This window comes from Salvelinus alpinus, chromosome 22 (assembly GCF_045679555.1).
Source record: "Salvelinus alpinus chromosome 22, SLU_Salpinus.1, whole genome shotgun sequence".
Taxonomy (NCBI): Eukaryota; Metazoa; Chordata; class Actinopteri; order Salmoniformes; family Salmonidae; genus Salvelinus; species Salvelinus alpinus.
This window is the reverse complement of record NC_092107.1, coordinates 23,257,931-23,270,075: the sequence shown is the minus strand read 5'-3', so window position 1 is coordinate 23,270,075 and position 12,145 is coordinate 23,257,931. Positions and strand designations below refer to the sequence as shown.

General features: G+C 42.8%; 1 protein-coding gene across 8 annotated transcripts in view; it reads right to left on the bottom strand.

Annotated features, from left to right (window-relative positions):
* The window catches only part of LOC139549279 (transcription factor Dp-2-like), a 51,655-nt gene that overhangs the window by 18,931 nt on the left and 20,579 nt on the right, over nt 1–12,145 (bottom strand). For all 8 annotated transcript variants that reach the window (XM_071359555.1, XM_071359551.1, XM_071359553.1 and 5 more), the window contains 3 exons: nt 7,494–7,615; nt 7,217–7,264; nt 4,881–4,913 (listed from right to left, as the gene is read on the bottom strand). In XM_071359555.1, the coding sequence (XP_071215656.1) occupies nt 4,881–4,913; nt 7,217–7,264; nt 7,494–7,540 (128 nt within the window). In that variant the 5' untranslated portion in view covers nt 7,541–7,615. The remainder of the gene's footprint in view (nt 1–4,880; nt 4,914–7,216; nt 7,265–7,493; nt 7,616–12,145) is intronic.

Genomic DNA, 12,145 nt, shown 5'->3' with positions numbered 1-12,145 from the left:
GAACTGATCATGTTTTCATCTTACTTTAAAAATCATGAATCAAGTCGACAATCTACTGGCAAATCCTTTTTAATCCTTGTCATATGAAGAGAAATTATAGATAAAACGTATTGGTGCTCATCGGCCATAAACATTAGACAAGTTGCAAATACAACAATGACTGGTTTGGAAGGAATCAGTGAGAGTGGCTGTGTGGTCCCAAATCTGGTATTAAGAGTCTCTTTTCCAAGTTTAAAATGATAAACATTCAACATTGACCATGCTGTCAATGAAGCATGATTTGTGCAGCGCTCAAAACAACAACTCAGAACTGCGAAAACGTAACCTCAGTGAGTTCAGGACAATTGGGAATTTGGAAATAAATGAGCTCTCACTGGAGAAATAAGTTTTGAACGGTCATCCAACTTAGAATTGTAAATCCGGCCTCTTTCTAGAGCTACGACCTGAAGATCAATGACGTCATCATGATTCAACCTTGTTTCCCCCCCCCCCCCCCCGAGTTGTCAGTTCTTTTGAAAGCACCATAAATCCAGAGAATGCCAGACTTCGATGACAAAATTTGCCTTCCGCGCCACCTTCCTGTTCAAGTGAGCACAGCACAAGGTGAGTCCAAAAATGTATTGTATGCTGCTGCATAAATTATGTAATATGCCAGGGAGATATGTATACTGTAGCTAAGAAAGTAATACTAAGTGTATGTTGTGTAGTAAGATGTTAGTAGCCCATGTGCCTCACCCTAATAATTTGGTCTATTTACCCCTCTTAAATGTCGCCTACTGTTCTGACGTGGTGGTGCACATGTAGCCTATAACCTGTTTTAGAGAAATGTAATCATTGAATATTATAAGAGCTTTCATTGTCTGCTTATATGCCCCCTTTATTTATCCTACGGTTCTGACTTGGTGTACAGGGAGAATACTGTAAGAACGGCCCACGTTCTGAATGTTCTGTCGCTGTAGATTTCAAAAGTGCTAAACAAATAGTTGACTATGTCCGTTCTAGCGCGCTCATCGTCTTAATCGAAATTACAGATTGCACCTAATATGCTTGTCGTCCCCTTATGCCATAGTTTGTACATCTAAATTGTCATTAGAAACCACATTTGTTTAAGCAAGTCAGCCATATCAGCTGAATGAGGCTGAATGAGCTGTTTCGTTGTCAGAGAAGTCTCTGCTGATAGCCAGGTATAGCAGTGGTAAGATGTTGGGACTGCTGTTGGAACAGCTTTATGTAGGCCCTAACATTTTGTTGGCACCATTTGTCACCGTCATAGTGCAATAATGTATTGTGTAGTGGCTTTGCTGGCATGCATCCCAATTTCTTTTTTTTTGCCCCACCAAGACTTACATGCTAAAATCACCACTGTATATATCCATAAAAATGATGCCAGCTGATTCATGATTTCGACTGGCTGAAAAACGCTGCCTGCCTCGCTCTCTCGTTCCGACCCCTACACGTTCATTACTATGGGACAGTTGGAGATCGAATTTGAACATTGAAACAATATTGCAAATGTCGGAAAGACAGACAGCAAGGTTTATACAAATCTCCGCTGCTGAAAACTAAATGTTAGTCTAAAAGAAATGTGACATGTCTAGATGTTTTTATAGTGGAGATTAAGTTTATAAATTCCCTGCCTGGGCTGATGAGACACCGGCTGGAATGCGCTTTTAACCAAATCAGAATACAGGATTAGAACCACCTGTTGTATAAATGATAATAGATATGATTATTACACCTACATATTAAAAACATACATTTTTAACATGATCATCAAAATAGTGTGCTGTAAGTGCAGCACTTATTCATGAACATTATGAGTTCCTATTTTACAATGAGTTCTTAAATAACCTAAGTTAATCATTTATTCAGGCAGGCATAGGCTGCAGATGGAATAGGAAGCTTATGATTGTGTAATTATGTATAAGTAGACTCAATCATGTAACACGTAGCCTACCGATTGCAAGGTGCAGCCTGTGTCCAAAACATTGGAGTCTGGGCCAGTCATTCAACGCAACGTTTCAACTTCTCCCTTAATTTTGTTATACAGTGTTGGGATGGCGACTTGGGAGAAATATGTGCAAGATGGAATCTTGTATCTCCTGTCCAGTTTGTTGATCATCTTCTTGAAGCAGTCTTTGCGGACTGTAAATAGGAACCATGTCTTTGGCAATGTGGTAGGCGAAAGCCTCTGATTTCTATGTGGCTGCGGTACAGGAGGTTGGTGGCACCTTAATTTGGGAGGACGGGCTCGTGACAATGGCTGGAGCGGAATAGGTGGAATGGTATCAAATACATGGTTTCCATGTGTTTAATGCCATTCCATTCCAGCCATTATGAGCCGTCCACCCTTCAGCAGCCTCCACTGGTCAGGATTTATTTTCCGTAGGCCATTACACTTGATGGCTGGTTGCAGGTGACTCAGGGGCTTTTCTGCTGTCTGCTTTTATTTTACCATGCAATCGTCAAAGTAGGGGATGGTTATTCTTCAAAAGGATTAAATACCCTTTCTCTACTCACCAGCATCTAACTGCACAGTCAAAGTGAGGACACTTATTGGCCAGCATGTGCATGCCATGCAGAGCGAGAGAGCCTGCTTGTGATTCGTCAGCATTCTCTGTGCATCTAGAGAGCGAATGAACGGAACCTAGCGCATCTCATTGGAGGAGGTACCATAGTCTAGTTTTTGTTGTATTAACAGAGTGTCAAAGAAAGGAGAAAATTGCAGCCTCTTGCGATATGGATATTGCATATGTCAATATTACAATTTCAAATCTGAATTCGATGAATGGTGCAGCGCTAACACGCTCTGGCCCTGACACACATACAGTTCCAGTCGAAAGTTTGGATACACCTACTCATTCAAGGGGTTTACTTTATTTTTACTATTTTCTACTTTGTGGAATAATAGTGCATACATCAAAACTATGAAATAACACATATGGAATCATGTAACCAAAAAAGTGTTCAATCAAAATATTTTTCATATTTTAGATTCTTCTAAGTATCCAACCTTTGCCTTTTATTTTATTTAACTAGGCAAGTTAGTTAAAAACGAATTCTTATTTACAATGACGGCCTACCCCAGCCAAATCCTAACCCGGACGACGCTGGGTCAATTGTGCGCCGCCTATGGGACTCCCAATCACAGCCGGTTGCGATACAGCCTTGATGACAGCTTTGCACACTCTTGGCATTCTCTCAACCAGCTTCACCTGGAATGGTTTTCCAACAGTCTTGAAGAAGTTCCCACATAAGCTGAGCACTTGTTGGCTGCTTTTCCTTTACTCTGCAGTGTATCCTTCACTCTGGCGTATCGCTGCAGAATGCTGTGGTAGCCATGCTGGTTAAGTGTGCCTTGAATTCTAAATAAATCACTGACAGTGTCACCAGCAAAGCACCCCCACACCTCCTCCATGCTTCAAGTTAGGAACCACACATGTGGAGATCATCCGTTCACCTACTCTGCGTCTCACAAAGACACGGCGGTTGGAAACAAAGATCTAAAATTTGGACTAAACAGACCAAAGGACAGATTTCCACCGGTCCATTGCTTGTGTTTCTTGGCCCAAGCAAGTCTCTTCTTACTATTGTTGTCCTTTAGTAGAGGTTTCTTCTCAGAAATTCGACCATGAAGGCCTGATTCACGCTGTCTCCTCTGAACAGTTGATGTTGTGATGTGTCTGTTACTTGAACTCTGTGAAGCATTTATTTGGCCTGCAATCTGAGGTGCAGTTAAATCTAATGATCTTATCTTCTGCTGCAGAGGTAACTCTGGGTCTTCCTTTCCTGTGGCAATCCTCATGAGAGCCAGTTTCATCATAGCGCTTGGTTTTTGTGACTGCACTTGAAGAAACATTCAAAGTTCTTGAAATGTTCCTGATTGACTGACCTTCATGTCTTTAAGTAATGATGGACTGTTGTCTCTCTTTGCTTATTTGAGCTGTTCTTGCCATAATATGGACTTGGTCTTTTACCAAATTAGGCTATCTTCTGTATACCATCCCTACCTTGTCACAACACAACTGATTGTCTCAAAAGCATTAAGAAGGAAAGAAATTCAACAAATGTACCTTTAACAAGGCATACCTGTTAATTGAAATGCATTCCAGGTGATTACCTAATGTAGCTGGTTGAGAGAATGCCAAGAGTGTGCAAACCTGTCATCAAGGCAGCTACATTGAAGAATCTCAAATATATTTTGATTTAACTTTTTTTTGGTTACTACATGATTCCATTTGTGTTATTTCATAGTTGATGTCTTCACTATTATTTGACAATGTAGAAAATAGTCAAAATAAAGAAACTCTGAAATGAGTAGTTGTGTCCAAACTGTTGACTGGTACTGCACATGTACACACAAACATACAGTACCTACACAGACTGATGGTTACATAATCTACTCACCTGAACACACACAAAAAACCTGCAGTCACTAGTGAATAGGCAGTCATGGTCGCTACTTCTACAAATCCACTGCAGTTCTTACTAAACTGTACTGTGAGAGCGCGAGAGAGGGTGCGAGAGAGAGAGAGAGAAAAAACTAGTTCTGGGTGGGCATGTTACGAGAGAAAAAGAGACCGCACGGGAGAAGAGATGGGACACTGAAATAAAAATGGTATCCAGAGGAGATGACAGGAAGGGAACAAGAGGCAGGAGAGAGGGGGAGGCATGGTGAGATAGAGTCAGTGCTCTGCTGTAGTGAGTCAGCAGTTGCGTGATCTTTCGGGTGGGGGGGGGGGGGGTTCAGACAGATGCATTCTGGACAAAAAATAAAAAAGCCAGACTGCAGCCGAGCTCTTGAGCAGCCCTCCCCACCCGCCCTTACTACAAATGCACCGTTTCACCTCCATCTACATTCCACTGAGCCGGGCCGTTACCTGGCTGAAGAGTCTCCTGAGCACAGCCCATCCCTGCAACATAGACAGAGAAATCGTTAGTTTGAAGTGAGCGTGTGAACTGTTTAAGATTAATTCAATATACAAGACTATGTTACTGGTGTCAGTAGTCAGTCCTCCTAGATTACAACTAATTCCATTGCCTAATGAACTGGTTTGCTTTGGAACTAATGAGACGCTTCAGCTCAATGAGATGCTGTGAGAGAATGACAAAGCATCTCTCTCTGACTCAGTTTCTCTCGCCCTCTGTTACTCCCTTTTTCGCCAATTCTCCTACCTCTCTCACTCTATCTGCGACTTGTTTGACTGGATAATCTTCCTGCACTCTTCCTATCATTTATTTATATATCATTCCTCTATATACTGTTCCTTTACAGTGTATTCAGAAAGTATTCAGACCCCTTAACTCTTTCAATTTTGTTACAGCCTTCTTCTAAAATAGATTTTAAGAAATGACAACAATTCATCAATATACACACAATACCCCATAATGACAAAGTGAAAACAGGTTTTTAGAAATATTAGCGAATGCGTTTAAAAAAAAAAAACGGAAATATAAGTATTTATACTCAGTACTTTGTTGAAGCACCTTTGGCAGCGATTACTGCGTCAAGTCTTCTTGGGCATGAAGCCACAAGCTTGGCACACCTGTATTTAGGGAGTTTCTCCCATTCTTCTCCACAGATCCTCTCAAGCTCTGTCAGGTTGGATGGGAGTGTCGCTGCACAGCTATTTTCAGGTCTCTCCAGTGATGTTTGATCGGGCTCAAGTCCGGGCTCTGGCTGGGCCACTCAAGGACATTGAGACTTCTCCTGAAGCCACTCTTGGGGCGGCAGGTAGCCTAGTGGTTAGAGCGTTGGACTAGTAACCAAAAGGTTGCAAGATCGAATCCCCGAGCTGACAAGGCAAAAATCTGTCGTTCTGCCCCTGAACAAGGCAGTTAACACACTGTTCCTAGGCCTTCATTGAAAATAAGAACTTGTTCTTAACTGACTTGCCTAGTTAAATAAAGGTAAAAAAATAAACTCCTGCGTTGTTTTGGCTGTGTGCTTAGGGTTGTTTTCCTGTTGGAAGATGAACATTTGGCCCAGTCTGAGGTCCTGAGCACTCTGGAGCAGGTTTTCATCAAGGATCTCTGAACTTTTCTCAGTTCATCTTTCCCTCGATCCTGACCAGTCTCCTAGTACCTGCCGCTGAATAACATCCCCACAGCATAATGCCGCCACCACCATGCTTAACCGTAGGGATGGTGCCCTGTTTCCTCCAGACGTGACACTTGGCATTCAGGCCAAAGAGTTGGTTTCATTGACCAGATAATTTTGTTTCTCATGGTCTGAGAGTCCTGTAGGTGCATTTTGGCAAACACAAAGCGGGCTGTTGTGCCTTTAACTGAGGAGTGGCTTCTGTCTGGAAACTCTACCATAAAGGCCTGATTGGTGGAGTTCTGCAGAGATGGTTGTCCTCTGGAAGGTTCTCCCATCTCCACAGAGGAACTCTGGAGCTCTGTCAGAGTGACCATTGGGTTCTTGGTCACCTCCCTGACCTTGGGAGTCTTGGTGTTTTCAAACCTCCCATTTAAGAATGATGGAGGCAACTGTGTTCTTGGGAAGTTTCAATGGTGTAGACATGTTTTGGTACCCTTCCCCAGATCTGTACCCCGACACAATCCTGTCCCGGAGCTCTAAGGACAATTCCTTCGACCTCATGGCTTGGTTTTGGCTCTGACATGTACTGTCAAGTGTGGGACCTTAGACAGACAGGTTTGTGCCTTTCCAAATCATTTCCAATCAACTGAATGTACCACAGGTATACTCCAATCAAGTTGTAGAAACATTTCAAGGATGATCAATGAAAACAGGATGAACCTGCGCTCAATTTCGAGTCTCATATCAAAGGGTCTGAATACTTATGTTAATAAGGTATATCTGTTTTTATAAATTAGTGAACATAAAAATAAAAATAAATCGCTTTGTCATTAAAGGGTATTGTGTGTAGATTGATGTGGATTTATTTGTAATCAATTTTCAAATAAGGCTGAAACGTATCAAAATGTGGAAAAAGTCAATGGGTCTGAATACTTACCGAATGCATTGTATATTATCTGTCAATCCATAGGCTAACTAACAGGCTGCAATAAATACATTAGATTGGAAATCTCTACCTAGCAATCCCTGCTGGGTGGGTGGGTGTGTGTGTGTGTGTGTGTGTGTGTGTGTGTGTGTGTGTGTGTGTGTGTGTGTGTGTGTGTGTGTGTGTGTGTGTGTGTGTGTGTGTGAATATTAACAACAATAGTAGCCAGAATAACAAAATCAACCCACCGGTCAGAAAAATATGAGTCAATGAAATCATGCGTTCGCTTCTTGGCCCTAGGAATAAAAAACAAAAAGTGATGTTAGCTAATAAAAAATAAATACAGTGGATGCTACTTTACTTAAATTATTGTCATGTTCTGGAAACAGATCAAAGAAAATACCTCTTTACAACAATGATAATGTGCAACAAAACAGAGCAGTGGTGTGTGTGTACTCGAGCAAACAATGTAGTTGTGTGTGTGTGTACTTGAGCAAATGGAAAAACGTGTGTGGAACAGCTCACCCTGGGGTCCACTTGTTGGCATCCTGGTTGCGTCCCTGGTCAACCATAGTGGGCGTGTGTGTGCAGGGGGTACCTACGAGGACATTCCCTGTGTGAGAAACTCTCTCTGCTGTGCTGATGATCTACACAGAACATAAATAAGAAACAGAGGGGTGCATCAGATCACAGGCTCATGTTCATTTGGGCACATCGTAGCAAACATGTTTAGCAATGGACATGATTGAACAGATGCAAGGATGTCAGGTGATTCGAAGAATATTGGAAGTCAGGGTGCTGTTCATTACGCACCAAATAAAGAAAAAGGAAAGGGCAACCTGGACTCATCCAATATGAAGAGCTCATTTTTGTTTTCAGTTTCAAAACATATTCCGTTTGACACCCTAATGAACACTATCCAGTTGAGTCATTGAGAACAGATTCTGTGCCAAGAAGTGGGCGATTGTCTTGTGTGGTGACTGAGCACGGAGCAGGATCAGGTTGGGTGTAATATTTGAGAGTCCTACTGTGCAGAAGTGACTCGAAGCCAGAGCCGAACAAAAGAGACGAGGCGAGATCAGCTGGATGCAGCAGAGTGCTAATAAATACCACAAGCTAATTATAGCAAGCTAGTCACAGTCTGTAGCCCCCCCCACACACCGTTTCTTCTTCCCCTCCCGACCAGGCCTTTCTTTTACACTTCACCACACAACACACTGGCTGCCACAGATGCAAGAGGATGGGAGACCTGGGGTGTATTCATTAACACCCAACATAGCAAAACACTTTGCAATGAAAAACGTTTTGAAGTGAAAACGAGAATTTGATATTGGACAAATCCAGACATTCGGCACGAATGTTTTTCTTTGGTACCTGGGGAATACACCTCTGATCATCGACTCGACTCTTAACTACGAAGAAAAAAGAATCCCAACAGAGGGCTTTCATGACGAAAAAAAAATCTGCAGCAGTGGCTCAATTTCCGTGAACTTAAAATTATAGCCGGTTGATAAGCAAAAAGCCAATTTACTAGTCTAAAGGCTCAACTCAATCACACTTATAGTGCATTCGGAAAGTATTCAGACCCCTTGACTTAGTTGTATTATTTTTTTTGTTCGTTTTTACCCCTTTTTCTCCCCAATATCGTGATATCCAATTGGTAGTTAGTCTTGTCTCATCGCTGCAACTCCCGTACGGACTCATGAGAGGCGAAGGTCTAGAGTCATGTGTCCTCCGAAACATGACCCTGCCAAGCTGCACTGTTTCTTGACACACTGCTTGCTTAACCCGGAAGCCAGCCGCACCAATGTGTCAGAAGAAACGCCATACAAGTGGGGACCTTAGTCAGCGTGCATGCACCCGGCCCGCCACAAGCAGTCGCTAGAGCGCGATGGACCAAGGACATCACAGGGATCGAACCTGGGTCTGTAATGACACCTCTAGCACTGCGATGCAGTGCCTTACACCGCTGCGCCACTTGGGAGGCCCAGACCCATTGAATTTCACATTTTGTTACGTTACAGCCTTATTCTTAAATAGTTTTTTTCACCTCAATCAACAAACAATATCCCATAATGACAAAGCAAAAACAGGTTTTTAGATTTTTTTTGCAAAAACGGCAATATCACATTTACATAACTATTCAGACCATTCACTCAGTACTTTGTTGAAGCCCCTTTGACAGCAATTACAGCCTCAAGTCTTCTTGAGTATGACGCTACAAGCCTGGTACACCTGTATTTGGGGAGCTTCTCCCATTCTTCTCTGCAGATCCTCTCAAGCTCTGTCAGGTTGGTTGGGAGCGTCGCTGCACAGCTATTTTCAGGTCTCTCCAGAGATGTTCGATCGGGTTCAAGTCCGGGCCACTCATGGACATTGTCTTGGCTGTGTGCTTAGGGTCGTTGTCCTGTTACAAGATGAACCATCGACACAGTCTGAGGTTCTGAGCACTCTGGAGCAGGTTTCATCAAGGATCTCTTTGGTTTGCTCCTTTCATCTTTGCCTCTATCCTAACTTGTCTCCCTGCCGCTGACAAACATCCCCACAGCATGTTGCTGCCACCACCATGCTTGACCGTAGGGATGGTGCCAGGGTTCCTCCAGACGTGACGCTTGGCATTCAGGCCAAAGAGTTCAATCTTGGTTTCAACAGACCAGAGAATCTTGTTTCTCATGGTCGGAGAGTCTTTAGGCAAACTCCAAGCGGGCTGTCATGTGCCTTTTACTGAGGAGTGGCTTCCGTCTGGATACTCTAACATAAAGGCCTGATGGGTGGAGTATTGCAGAGATGGTTGTCCTTCTGGAAGATTCTCCCATATCCACATAGGAACTCTGGAGCTCTGTCAGAGTGACCATCGGGTTCTTGGTCACCTCCCTGACCAAGGCCCTTTTCCCCAGATTGCTCAGTTTGGCCGGGCAGCCAGCTCAAGGAAGAGTCTTGGTGGTTCCAAACTTCTTCCATTTAAGAATGATGGAGGCCACTGTGTACTTGGGGACCTTCAATGCTGTACAAATGTTTTGGTACACTTCCCCAGTGGTGTAAAGTACTGAAGTAGTTCTTTAAAGTATTTTTACTTAAGTCGTAGCTGTACTTAGCTATTTATATTTGACTACTTTTACTTCACTACATTCTTAAAGAAAATAATGTACTTTTTACTCCATACATTTTCCTGACACCAAAAAGTACTAGTTAGATTTGGAATGCTTAAGAGAGGAAAATGGTACAATTCACATACTTATCAAGAGATCATCACTGCTCATCCCCTACTGCATCTGATTTGGCGAACTTGCTAAACACAAATGCTTCATTTGTAAAATATATCTGAGTGTTGGAGTGTGCCCTTGACTACTCTCCCCCCCAAAAAAATCTCAACTGGTTTGCCTAATAAGGAATTTGAAATAATTTATACTTTTGATACTTAAGTACATGTAAAATCAAATACTTTGAGACGTTTACTCAAGTAGTGTTATACTGGGTGATTTTCACTTTTACTTGAGCCATCTTCTGTTAAGGCATCTTTACTTCTACTCAAGTATGACAATTTGGGTACTTTTCCCACCACTGCCCTTGCCCAGATCTGTGCTTCGACAATGCGGTCTCAGAGGTCTACGGACAATCCTTCAACCTCGGTGCATGTCAGAGCAAAAAAATCAAGCCATGTCAAGTGTGGGACCTTATATAGACAGGTGTGTGCCTTTCCAAATCGATTGAATTTACCACAGGTGGACTCCAATCAAGTTGTAGAAAGGATGATCAATGGAAACAGGATGCACCTAAACTTTATTTTTAATAAATGTGAAAAGGTTTCTAAAAACCTTTTTTTCACTTTTTCATTATGGGATATTGTGTGTGTAGATTGCTGAGGATTTTTGTTTATTTAATCTATTTTAGAATAAGGCTGTGACATAAAATGTGGAAAAAGTCAAGGGGTCTGAATACTTTCCATAGGCACTGTATACACACAACCATTAAAAAAAATCCAAGTTTATCATTTTAAAAAGGCTAATTTATCATTAGAAAACCCTTTTGCAATCATGTTAGCACAGCTGAAACCTGTTGTTCTGATTAAAGAAGCAATAAAACTGGCCTTCTTTCGACTAGTTGAGTATCTGGAGCATCAGCATTTGAGGGTTCGATTACAGGCTCAAAAGGGCCAGAAACAAAGACCTTTCTTCTGAAACTCGTCAGTCTATTCTTGTTCTGAGAAATGAAGGCTATTCCATGCAAGAAATTGCCAAGAAACAGAAGATCACGTACAACGCTGTATACTACTCCCTTCACAGAACAGCACAAACTGTCTCTAACAAGAATAGAAGGAGTGGGAGGCCCCGGTGCACAACTGAGCAAGTGGACAAGTACAATAGAGTGTCTAGTTTGAGAAACAGACACCTCACAAGTCGTCAACTGGCAGCTTCATTAAATAGTACCCGCAAAACAACAGTCTCAAAGTCAACAGTGAAGAGGCGACTCCGGGATGCTGGCCTTCTAGGCAGGATTCCTCTGTCCAGTGTCTGTGTTCTTTTGCCCATCTTAATCTTGAATTTTTATTGGCCAGTCTGAGATATGGCTTTTTCTTTGCAACTCTAGAAGGCCAGCATCCCGGAGTCACCTCTTTACCGTTGACGTTGAGACCGGTGTTTTGCGGGTACCATTTAATGAAGCTGCCAGTAAAGGGTTTAAACACCGTTTCCCATGCTTGTTCAATGAACCATAAACAATTAATGAACATGCACCTGTGGAACGGTCGTTAAGACACTAACAGCTTACAGATGGTAGGAAATGAAGGTCACAGTTATGAAAACTTAGGACACTAAAGAGGCCTTTCTACTGAAAACACCAAAAGAAAGATGCCCAGGGTCCCTGCTCATCTGCGTGAACGTGCCTTAGGCATGCTGCAAGGAGGCATGAGGACTGCAGATGTGGCCAGGGCAATAAATTGCAATGTCCGTACTGTGAGACGCCTAAGACAGCGCTACAGGGAGACAGGATGGACAGCTGATCATCCTCGCAGTGGCACGTGTAACACCTGCACAGGATCAGTACATCCGAACATCACACCTGCGGGACAGGTACAGGATAGCAACAACAACTGCCCGAGTTACACCAGGAACGCACAATCCCTCCTCCATCAGTGCTCAGACTGTCCGCAATAGGCTGAGAGAGGCTGGACTGAGGGC